We start from the raw sequence: 11,814 nt of genomic DNA, 5'->3' as shown, positions 1-11,814 counted from the left end.
TTTGGGGCGGAAGCGAGGGTATGCAGGGCCGCGCCGCGACCTCGCTGCTGCCCGGCGCCCCGCTTTTCGGCACCGCCTCCGAGTGGGGCGGGCGGTGTCGCGGGCGTGACGTCATCGCGAGGCGCCGCGCGCGGCCGCAGGGAGGCCTCACCTCTCAGGCATGGGGAGCGGCGCGGCTATGCTGCTGCTGTGCCGGGCCGGGGCGCGGGCCTGGCTCCGGTCCCCGGGCTGCCGGGTGAGGCCGGGGGCTGGGGGCGGGGTCGGAGGACAAAGGTGGGACGGTGCGGGGGTCGTCTGACTCTCGTCCACCGCTTTCAGGGCCTGAGCGCGCTGGCGGAAGAGGCGGTGAAGCCGGCGGAGAAGTCACAGCCGGTGGCGAGCGGGGGTGAGTTTGCCGGGCTCGCGCTAGGAGGGGCAGCGACGCGGAGCTCTGACCTTTGTCCCTGACCCCTGACCTCCCAATCGCGCCAGGTCCCCAGGAGCCCGTGCTGCGCAGATGCGAGCTCCCGGTCGTCGCGCCCCGGCGCCCGGTGCAGGCCTGGGTCGAGTCCCTGCGGGGCTACGAGCAGGAGCGCGTGGGGCTGACCGAGCTGCACCCGGACGTTTTCGCCGCGGCGCCCAGGTGAGTGGCAGCGGTCATGGTGAACGGGGCGGCAGAGGGGCGAGCAGCGGGGGCTGAGGAATCGGGACGACCTGGCTCCTGCCTTGGCAAAGAGCTGAATTTCTAGAGCCAGTTTCCCCGCCTGTCAAAGGGGGATGATGGTTTTTCCTGCTGCAGAGCTGTGTGAAGTCGAGAGCTGAGAGTTAACATCCTCTGGGGGTTAAGGACACGGAACTCTGGAGCCCAAGGAACTGGGTTCAAATCCCGCCTTCCCATCTTGGGCTTCCGTGTCCCGGTGTTTCAAACCGCTGCTTGCTGCGATGTTTAAATGAGTTAATTCTGGGACATAAGTTCCTGTAGAACAGTCCTTGCTGTTACTGGTTTTTGCAAAAATGAGCGCTAACCATGGCTACGTCCTTCCTGTGTGCCTGGCACAGTCTTTGCATTTTAGTGAACTGGATCCTCACAGCAACCCGGGGACGGGGTTCTGTGATCCTTATTCTGTAGCTAAGGAAACTGAGCACAGATAGGTAAAGAAACTTGCTCAAGGTCACACAGCTTGTAAGCTTTAGAGCTAGGATGGCAGCCTTATGTGGGCCAATTCCCAGGGCTGGGTTTTCACCTGCCGAGGGCTGTGTTGTCTCATAGGTACCATGTCTAGCACGTAATAAGTGCTATTAATTTAGTACTGTTACCATTATTTGTGTGCTTAGCCCCCTGTGTTTACAGAATCCCCACCTAGTAGAGAGTGAGAAAAACATGTAAAACAGTCTGTTTGGGCCGGCCTGGTGGCGTAGTGGTTAAGTTCGTGCGCTCCACTTTGGCAACCCCAGGTTCATGGGGTCAGACCCTGGGGGCACAGACCTACACACCACTCATCAAGCCATGCTGTGGTGGCATCCCACATACAAAATAGAGGAAGATGGGCACCGATGTTAGCTCAGGGCCAATCTTCCTCACCAAAAAAATTAATGAAAAGAAAACAATGAATTTTATTCTGTAAATGCTTCTGAAGCACCTACTCTGTGCCCAATTCCCTTCTAGGTGTTGGGAATACAGCAGCGAATGAGCACGCAGGTCACCGATGTTTCTCACAGCCCAGAGCAGGGCTCAGCAAAGTTTTTCTGTCAAGGGCCAGACAGTAAATATTTAGGCTTTGTGGGTCCCCATGACAACTGGTCATTTCTGCTGTGCATTGCAAAAGCTGCTGTAGATGGTACGTAAATGGAGGAACGTGGCTGTGTTCCAGGAAAACGTATTTATAAAACCAGGCAGCAGGCCAGAGTGGCCTACGAGCCGGAGTTTATCAGCTCCTGGCAAGCTAGCCTGGTGGCCGTGTCCGTGTACCACATAACGTGAGCCACGTGTGAAATTTAAATTTCTTTAGTAGCCGCATTTGTTTTAAGAGTGGAAGAAACAAATGAGATTGATTTCAATCATATTTTCCTTCTGCTGGTGTATCTAAAATATTGCCATTTCAACACATGGCCACATTTCAGGTGTGCGGTAGCCACACAGGTGGCTTGTGTCTCCCGCAGGGGACAGCACAGGGCTAGAGAGGAAAGCCAGCCCCTGGAGAAGTGGCCCTAAGTAAGTTGTCTTGTCATTGTGAGAAAGATGAAGGGGCGGCCCTTTCTTTAGCAAGGGGCTCCTCCGAGGGTGTGGTTTGCGCTGAGACCTGGAGGCTGAAAAGGAACCAGTCAGGGGAAGAGCATTTCAGGCAGAGGGAACAGCCAGTGCTAAGGCCTGGAGGCTGGACTCCGTCTCTCAGAGAGACCAGTGGTGTGAGATGGGGCGAGAGAGGCGCAGGGCCAGATCACACTGCCCTGAAAGCGGCCGAGACGGGCCTAGGTTGTCATCTGCGGGGTTGGGGAGGGTGTTCGTGGAGGCGAGGCTGTCAGTGTCCTTTCTTCCTCCACAGGCTGGACATCCTGCACCAGGTGGCCATCTGGCAAAAGAACTTTAAGAGAATTGTGAGTGCCCCGGGTGGGGTGAGGTGGGAGGGGGAGGCAGAGGAACCCTCCGTGTGTCTTCTCTGGACTGCTGGGCTCGGGCCTCATCTTCCCTCCCTGAACCACTCACCAGTGGGTCGGTTGCCAGGCATGTTCTGAGCAAGATCGCTGCCCTTAGGAAGCTCCCAGTCTGGTTGGAGACGTAAACGTGAATCAGGTAGTCATGGCTGGAAATGTATAATTTGGGAGGTTGTCCCAGAGAAAGGGCCATTTAACCTCAGGTGTGCAATAGGAGCTAGCTAGGCAAAGGGGGCAGTGGGGCTGGGGCGGAGGTTGTGGGAACAGCACACACAAAGGCCCTGTGGCAGGGCCCAAAAGGAGCCCAGCATGGCCATGGAGGTTAGCAAGAGCATTGGTGAGGAGTTTGGATTTTGTGCCAAGAGCATTGAAGAAGCCACGATGATCAGGGTCTCTCTCTTCCCTCTGCCCCCTCAGAAGTCCGGCGAGTCCTCCCCTGCTCACACCCTCCGTGGCTCTGCCGTTACCCCAAAATAAAGTCGGCCTGGCACTGGAAGCCCCTCATGATCCCCACCCCCACCTCTCCCTGACTCTCCAGCCACGTCTTTCCCCGTGCCCCTCCTTCCTTTCCGTTGGAGTCACATTGAAGTCATTCAAAAAATACTGTGGAGGGGCCGGTTTGCTGGCATAGTTGCTAAGTTCGAGCACTCCGCTTTGGCGGCCTGGGGTTCATGGGTTCAGATCCCAGGTGCGGACATGGCACCACTTGTCAGACCATGCTGCGACAGGCGTCCCACGTATAAAGTAGAGGAAGATGGGCACGGATGTTAGCTCAGGGCCGGTCTTCCTCAGCAAAAAGAGGAGGATCGGTGACAGATGTTAGCTCAGGGCTAATCTTCCTCAACAACAACAAAAACGCTACTGTGGAGCCAGCCCTGATGGCCTAGCAGTTAGAGTTCAGTGTGCTCTACTTCAGCAGCCCAGGTCCAGTTCCCGGGTATGGAACCACACCATTCGTCTGTCAGTAGCCATGCTGTGGCAGCAGCTCACATAGAAGAATGAGAAGGATCTACAACTAGAATATATAACTATACACTGGGGCTTTGAGAAGGGGAAGAAGAGGAAGATTGGCAACAGATGTTAGCTCAGGGCCAATCTTTCCCAGCAAAAAAGAAAAAACACACACACACAACTGTGTACCAGGCGGCAGAGCCCCTGCCTTTCAGAGGCTGACCTTCTGGAGCGGAGGAGGAGCTCGATTCCTCACCCTTCCCTCCCTCCCAAAGCACTCTGTGCTTGTCCCCGTGGAGCTGCGATGCTGGTGCCTCCTGTTGGGCTCCCCGGTGGCAGGCCCAGTCTGCCCAGCGCCCTGCCCTGTTCCTGGGCCTGGCGCCTCTCGGCTGCGATGACATCCTCCTCCGGCTCCTGAGCTGTCCTCACTTTGCGCCCACAGAGCTACGCCAAGACCAAGACCAGGGCCGAGGTGCGGGGTGGCGGCCGGAAGCCCTGGCCGCAGAAGGGCAGCGGGCGCGCGAGACATGGCAGCATCCGCTCCCCGATCTGGCGAGGCGGTGAGCTGGCAGCCGGGAGCACCGGGGTTCCTCACGCTGTTGGCGTGGCAGCTCCTCAGTCCCCCTCCCTCCCCGAGGCCGTCCCCCTCAGCCCTGGCCAGGGCTTCTCTCCTGGGACTGTGGCCACAACCCGTCTGGCCCCACCTTCCATCCCCACCCCCCCTCGCCAGCCCCCAGAGGGGTCTTCCTCTGCTTCCAGCGCCCGAGGTGGCTGCACGCCCTCCCCTGGGTCCCCCTGCACCCTCTCTGACCGCACAGCTGACTCAGAGTGAGCGCCTGTTTGCCCGGCCAGCTCATCTCATCCTTCCAGTGCCTTTGAGCCACGCCTCAACCAGGAACCTCCCCCCGACCTCGTTTGGGTCCCCCGCCCCCTCCAACCCCTGGCGTGAGGGCGGCGACCCTGTCCTCTGGTTCCCTGCTGCACCCCCAGGGCCGAGGGGCTGGGGGGTCATGCAGGTAGCTGGTCCTCACTGACAGCTGGGGAAACCGAGGCCCAGGAGGCCAGCCGCTGGGGCACAGCTGGGTCCTCCGAGCCCAGCCGGGCCGCCTGCTCACACACCTCCGTCCCGCAGGGGGCATTGCCCACGGCCCCCGGGGCCCCACGAGCTACTACTACATGCTCCCCATGAAGGTGCGCGTGCAGGGCCTCAAGGTGGCGCTGAGCGTCAAGCTGGCCCAGGTACAGCCCCCCCGCCCCTATGCTGGGAGCCCCAGGCCCTGGGTGCCCGTGGGGGCTCAGAGCCACCTTCCCTCCCGCAGGACGACCTGCACGTGGTGGACTCGCTGGAGCTGCCGAGCGCAGAGCCGCAGTACCTGGCGGAGCTGGCCTGCTACCGCCGCTGGGGGGACTCCGTGCTGCTGGTGGACCTGTGAGGGGCAGGCGGCGGGGGCAGGGGCGGGCGGAGCTCGGTCCCCTGTGTGGCTCACCTCCCTGCCTCCTTGCAGAGAGCACGAGGACATGCCCCCCAGCATCGTGGCTGCCACCTCCGGCCTCAAGACCTTCAACCTGGTGCCAGCGATCGGTGAGCACAGGGCCCGGTCTGTCCCCAGGCCCCCAGAGCACACGGGCCAGTTCACGTCCTGTGTCTGTCCCCTGGTCACTGAGACGCCAGGGGCCACCCCCCCTCCGCACCCCTCAACTCGCCCAAGTGGGCCAGCAGGGGAGAGATGCCCTTGCTAAAGACACGCTCTGGGGCGCGGGGTGGGCAGAGGGGCACAGGGCCAGCCAATGGGACCTCGTCAGTCCTGAGCGGGTCACCCCACCTCTGTGTTGACATCCCAGAGCTGTCCCCTGGCTCCTGAGAGCCGCTGCCTGCCGGAGAGGCTCATGCTGTCCTGGCACCAAAAACCCCTTCCTTCGGGGGCTCAGGCCCTGTCCCCCAACTCCAGTCTGTGAGCTGCCCCGTGGGCTCTCTTTACACAAACCCAGAGTCCAACCCGCCTCACCACCCTGGGCCGGCTCCCAGCCCCTCCCGCCCTGTCCCCAGTCTGTCCCCACCTACGGGCGCCAGAGGGCGCCCGTCAGCCCCGAGCTGGGCCCTCCCTGAACCGCCCACAGTCCTTGATGGCTCCGACCTCACTGGTGAGGGTGCAGGGCCTGCCCTCTTCTCTCAGGCTCACTAACTGCAGCCACACGGGCCCCTCACTGCCTTGTTTCCTCCTCTGTCTCCGTTTGTCCTCTGCTCCCCCACCGCCAAGCACAGGGCAGAGCCGGCCCGGGAAGGTGACAGGCTGAGGACAGTCCCCTCCCCAGGGTCTGACCAGCAGTGGGCAGCCGAGCTGGGCTTTGAGCCCCAGCCCCAGGCCCACGACCCCACGCCAGACCCTGGGTTGTCTGTAAGGGGCGCTCCCCCAGGAGGGAGAGGGGCTCCCAGGGGATGGGGGGCAGCCCCCCTGACGCCACCCTGCCCCCAGGCCTCAACGTGCACAGCATGCTGAAGCACCAGACCCTGGTCCTCACCCTGCGCACCGTGGCCTTCCTGGAGGACAAGCTGCTCTGGCACGACTCACGCTACACGGCCCTGTACCCCTTCCGCCTGCCCTACCGCGACTTCCCCTGAGCCGCGGCCAGCAACGCCCTGCTCCTCCAGCGCCCTGGGAGGCCCCCTCATCCCCAGGGGAGGCTGAGGCCACCCACAGAGTGGCCGAGCTCGTGTCACCCCGGGAAGGGGTGATTCGGCAGAGAGCCCGACCTATCTCCTGGCCCAGTCCTCCCTTTTTTGGTTTTAAGAGCAATTGTATTTTGTAATCAGAGAGGCGGGAGAAACAGCCCAGCTCCGGGCCATTTGGTGAATAATGGCATTTGGCCCGGTGCTGGGTGCGGCTGGGGACCTCTATCCTCAGGGATGACCTCAGCACTGTTTATAGAAACAGCTCAGGATCCAGGTCCCCGGAGTGAGCCAGACTCCGGAGGGCAGAGGAGCGGGGGCGTCCGCCGTTCCTCAGAACCGCTCCCGGCCCCTCTCTGTTCCCGAGGGCCCTCCTCCTGCCCTCTCGTCACTGACGAGCTCTGCAGTCCCATTTGTTAGGGTCCTTCAGTGGGAGAGTGCGGGCTCCCTCCCACAAGACCGGTGCCATGTGCAGACTGGAGCTTTGTCAGATGATTTCTCTTAAGCAAGAGTCAGAAAAGCAATTGTGTCAATGAGTGAATGAATAAACACATTTTTAAAAACACAAGCCAGTATCATAGTTCTCGAGTCTGCTGATGTTCGCCCTCCCTAATTTTTCTTTTTTGCTGAGGAAGATTGGCCCTGAGCTAACATCTGTGCCAGTCTTCCTCTAGTTTGTATGTGGGATGCCGCCACAGCATAGCTTGATGAGCCGTGCGTAAGACCGTGCCTGGGGTCAAACCGGCGAACCCTAGGCCGCCGATGCGGAGCTCGTGAAATTAACCACTACGCCACCAGGCTGGCCCTCAAATTAATTTTTTTAATAGTCATAACAGACTATAAAATAACGTGGTCACTCCCTTGCAAGTCAGCCAGAACTACCGTCTGTGTGTGTGGGCCTGGCTGGGCCAGGTGGCCAGTGACCCCCCCCATCAGCTGGGCTGCCCTTCGCCAAAAACATCTGTGGAATGCCTCTGGGGAGTGCCTTCAGAGCTTACAACGCATTCTTTGAAAATCGTCAACGGACATAAACTCGGGTCTCAAAGGCACCAGATGTGATGAAGTAAGGCAAAAGCTGTTTGGAGCCAGTGGTCAGGAGGAGCACAGAGGCCAGGCGGGGGCTGCCGGGGCCAAAGCCATTTGGTGACCAGTCTTCCTGTGGCTCTTGCCAACCCCGTGGGGCCCCCGAGGCCTGGAGTAAGAGCCAGCTGTTGTCCTGACAGCGCCAGCCCAGCCTAGATAGCCGTGGCCAGGAGTCATGGGACTCAGTTTTCTCCCTCCCAGGCCTCAGGACGCAGGGAGGCCAGCCCCTGCCCATACGGAATTTCAAAAGAAGTGAGTCAGAACCTCTGCCCTCATTCTGGGTTCCCTCACCGGATCAGTGATGGAGAAAGGTGTCCGGAGCAATGATCCAGCGTCCAGAATGTGCTTTCAAATCATGGCTGGGAGGGTGTCTCTCAGTTTGCTGGGGCCACCTTAACGTCCCCCAGATGGTGGCCTCGACAACGGACCGCGGGTCTCAGGGTTCCAGAAGCCGAAGCATGAGATCGCGGTTGGTTCCTTCTGAGGGCTGGAAGGTGACTCTGTCCCACTCTTTTCTCCTGGCGCTTCACCCGCCATCGTTAGCGGCCCTGGACTGCAGACACATCACCCCGATGCTCGCTGCCTTCATCCTCACGTGGCCTTCTCACTGTGCGCGTCTGTGTCCAAATGTCCCTTTTTTATAAGGACACCAGGCACGTTGGGTTAGGCCCACCCTCAAGACCTCATCTGAACTCAAAGCTGGCTCACGTGGCTTCATCGTACGCCCTCCTTGCTGTGGCCTATGTTTGAAATTCTCTGTAATAGAACACCTTTAAAAAAAAGATGGGAGGGGCCAGCCCGGTGGCATAGTGGTTAAGTTCACATGCTCCAGCTCAGCTGCCCGGGTGTGGACCAACACACTGCTCATCAAGCCACGCTGTCATGGCATCCCACGTAGAAAATACAAGAAGATTGGCACAGATGTTAGCTCAAGGCCAATCTTCCTCACCAAAAAAGATGGGTGAAGACATTTGTTCAGGGGAGCTATTTCTACCTGCAAGTCCCCATCCACCTTCTTGGGACACGGGTTGGCCCAGAGCCCAAAGAGGGAGGCGACTTCACAACCTTTGAAAAGTGTCCCCAAGGCAGGATGCCCAGGACTCTGGCTGACTCTGCCTTAAGGAAGCTGAGGTGAGCTGACGGGGCTGTGATCTGACCCCCAGGAAACCCAGAACGAGAGGCAGATGGCTCTGATGGTGGAGCCAGGGGTCTGCTCATCCGTGGTCGGTGTGGAGGCCCCCTGGGAGGGGCTGAGGGCCGGCGTGGAGGCCCCCTGGGAGGGCCTGAGAGAGGAGCTACAATCCGGATCAGAGATGCCAGTGCCCCAGCCAAGGGTCTCCAGGAAAGTGACGGCCTCAGAGTCCCCAAAACACATCCCCGCCGAGTCCATTGGGGGGGGGCCCTGAAACCCCCTGCCGGGTCATCCAAAGAGAGCAGAGCCACCAGCCGAGGAGGAGCCGCCCTGTCCCCTCCCCCTGTCCCTGGGCAGGAGGGGCCCAAAGGTTGAGAGGGTGATGGGGACAGGAAGAGAGTCCACAGGGGGACCAGCCCCTTCCCCATAGAGGCCTCCAGCCTGGCGGGCCCGGCCCGGGGCCCCCATCCCACACCAAGTCTGGCGATCAGAGATGGGATTGAGTCGCGGATCTGGGCCTGAGTCCAGTGCCGAATTCTCCGCCGGGGCAGGGCAGGACTCCACCGCGGGGTGAAGAGGCAGTGGCGCAACAAAGCCACATTTGCTCAACCTCCAGACGTCAGGAATCTTCACTTTACACCCCAGGGCCGCGAGGCGAAACTGTGACGCCGGTAGGAGCACAGAGGAGGAGCCCGTCCTGCCTGGGGAGCCTGAGGGGCCCTCTCGGAGCTGAGTCTAAGGGAACAGATGGAAACTACTACTGTGCTGCTCACTCTGCACTCAGCCAGGCCATGCGCTGCACACGGATCTGTGTAGGGAAGTCGCAGCCACCCTTTGAGGCATCTGTCATCATCACATTCGACAGCTCAGGCCATTGAGGCCCAACCGGGGGACGTGGCTTACTCAGGGTCACAGCTTGTGGCTGGAGCTCTCGTGGGATGCTGGCCACATACTCCCAGCTGCCACCCTGCAGAACCACACGGGGCTTGTCTGCTGAAAGGCCAGAGGGACTGAGAACCACGAGATACCACTTCACACCCATTAGGATGGCGATAATGACAATTATTATAGTAATAGTAAAACAGACAGGAAGTATGGGCCAGTGTGTGGAGAAATTGGAACCCTGGAACCCTCGTGCATTGCTGGTGGGGATGTAAAATGGTGTAACCACTGTGGAAAAACTCTAGAAGTTTCTAGAAAGTGAAGCATGGCGGCCAGCCCCATGGCTGAGTGGTTAAGTTTGGCGTGGTCTTCTTCGGTGGCTGGGGTTTGGTTCTTGGGCGTGAACCTGCACCACTCGTTTTTGGCCATGCTGTGGCAGCAACCCACATACAAAACAGAGGAAGATTGGCACAGATGTTAGCTCAGGACAAATCTTCCTCAGGAAAAAAAAAGTTAAACCACGTGACCCAGCAACTCCACTCCTCACTGGATACATAAAAGAACTGAAAACATGTTCATACAAAAACTTGTACATGAAGGCTCAGAGCAGCAGGATCCATAGCAAAGGTGGAAACAACACAAATGTCTACAGGCCAATGAATGGATAAACAGAGTGTGCTTGACCCTTGTAAGGGAATATTACTCAGCCCTGAAAAGGAAAGAAATACTGAGACACACTGCAACAGAGGAGAACTCAAACTTTGCACGAAAGATGATGAACGTTTCGCTCCGTGAAAGAAGCCAGACACGAAAGGCCACATATTGTGCGATTCCATTCATAGGAAATGTCCAGAACAGGCAAGTCCATAGAGACAGAGAGTAGAGGAGTGGGTGCCAGGGGCCGGGGGAGGGAGCATGGGGGGTTTGCAGGTTTCTTTTTGGGGTGACGGGAATATTCCGGAATCAAATAGTGGTGATGGTTGTACAAGATTGTGAATCTACTGGAAAATCTTGAAAAGGCAAAAATGTGAATTGATTTCAATTAAATATGCATATATTTACCTCATATATATATATATGAATGTAAATTGGTGCATACATTATGGAAAACAGTATGGCGTTTCCTCAAAAAATTAAAAATAGAACTACCATATGATCCAGATATTCCACTTCTGGGTATTTATCTGAAGGAAATGAAAGCAGTGTCTCAAGAAGATTTCTGGGTAGCTCAGGGCCAATCTTCCTCAGCAAAAAGATGAGGATTGGCAACAGAAGTTAACTCAGGGCCAATCTTCTTCACCAAAAAAAAAAAAGAGAGAGAGAGATATCTACATCTCCAAGGTCATTGCAACATTCTTTTTTTAAAATTGAGATAGAATTGACACTGCAGCATTCTCCACCAGAGCCAAGATCTGGAAACAACCTAAGTGCCCATCGATGGATGAGTGGATAAAGAAGATGCGGTGTATGCAGACAATGGGATATTATTCACCATGACAAAGAAGGAAATCCTGCCATTCACGAGGACACGGATTGACCTTGAGGACATTATGCTCAGTGAAAACAGCCAGATGAAGAAAGTCAAATACTGTGTGATCTCACTTATAGGTGGAATCTGAAAGTACCAAACTCCTAGGTAGGGAAACGGATCGGTGGCCGCCGGTGGCGGGGGGTGGGGGATGGGAAAATGGGCGCAGGGGGTCAAAACTTCCCCCATTTTGCAGGGACAAACTTCCAGTTATAAGATAATTAAGTTCCGGGGGTGTGACGTGCAGCATGGTGACTAAAAACAATTTTTTAAAAATATGTAAATAATGAGGATTTTTAGGCTGCTTAATTTTAAAACGGTTTATGATGAGGATTTTAGGCTGGTTACTTTTAAAACTACAGATGAGAAGCAGGCTCCAAGGACTGGAATTTTGCTTGCCCTTTTGAGAGACATTTGCGTTTGTGAAGGAAGGGGGATGACCTTGTAGGGACCTGAAATTGGCCACCCCAGGATATGTCTCTTTGGCATCAGGATTGTTTTGGGCTGATTGCTTTCGATAAACTGGGACAGGGAAGGAGGCTCTGGGGCTATCTGTAAAAGGTGCCTCCCTCTCTGTACCAGGAAGAAGAAGAGAGATGACCTTGTCCCTAGAAACTCTTAATGGGGAAGGCAAGAACTTAAGTTGGTTGCTGTCTGGCAATCTCATGTAACTGATTTAGGGTGGTGGCTTCTGACCTTTACTTAATCCGATTTGATTCTTGTCTAAAAGTCATGGGATCACCCAATGACCAGACCCCACCTGCACTGATACCATTTTAACTTTTTTTCATGTTCTTTCCTTTGTCTTCGTAAAGAGATGACTCACATACCTATGCCTTAAATTTAGCCCTAACCCTCAACTCAGGGCAGCAGCAGGAGCTCTGCCTGCCCGTGGGTCCTGTCCCCATGCCAGCGGGGGCAGCAGAAGTGGCAGCAAAA

At 57.1% G+C, this 11,814-nt stretch overlaps 1 protein-coding gene across 2 annotated transcripts; it reads left to right on the top strand.

Annotated features, from left to right (window-relative positions):
• Positions 1–24: 24 nt before the first annotated feature.
• MRPL4 (mitochondrial ribosomal protein L4) lies at positions 25–6,818 on the top strand. Of its 2 annotated transcripts, XM_046686064.1 has the most exons (9): positions 31–235; positions 319–385; positions 472–622; positions 2,523–2,574; positions 4,025–4,142; positions 4,715–4,821; positions 4,902–5,011; positions 5,088–5,164; positions 6,057–6,340. In XM_046686064.1, exons 1-9 carry the CDS (start codon positions 161–163, stop codon positions 6,200–6,202), a joined length of 903 nt encoding a protein of 300 aa, XP_046542020.1. In that variant the 5' UTR covers positions 31–160; the 3' UTR covers positions 6,203–6,340. The 2 variants fall into 2 exon arrangements, with proteins under 2 accessions (XP_046542019.1, XP_046542020.1); XM_046686063.1 differs by lacking the exon at positions 4,902–5,011 and having other exon boundaries at positions 25–235; positions 6,057–6,818.
• The last annotated feature ends 4,996 nt before the right edge of the window (positions 6,819–11,814 follow it).

This window comes from Equus quagga, chromosome 14 (assembly GCF_021613505.1).
Source record: "Equus quagga isolate Etosha38 chromosome 14, UCLA_HA_Equagga_1.0, whole genome shotgun sequence".
In the NCBI taxonomy this organism is placed as follows: domain Eukaryota; kingdom Metazoa; phylum Chordata; class Mammalia; order Perissodactyla; family Equidae; genus Equus; species Equus quagga.
This window is presented reverse-complemented; position numbering and strand designations above follow the sequence as displayed.

Bases quoted from the DNA above. Each gene is read 5' to 3' on its own strand.
- MRPL4 (XM_046686063.1), top strand. From the start codon at position 161: ATGGGGAGCGGCGCGGCTATGCTGCTGCTGTGCCGGGCCGGGGCGCGG. The intron at 386-471 runs GTGAGTTTGCCG...CAATCGCGCCAG, and splicing joins ACAGCCGGTGGCGAGCGGGG to GTCCCCAGGAGCCCGTGCTG. The intron at 4,822-5,087 runs GTACAGCCCCCC...GCCTCCTTGCAG, and splicing joins TGAGCGTCAAGCTGGCCCAG to AGAGCACGAGGACATGCCCC.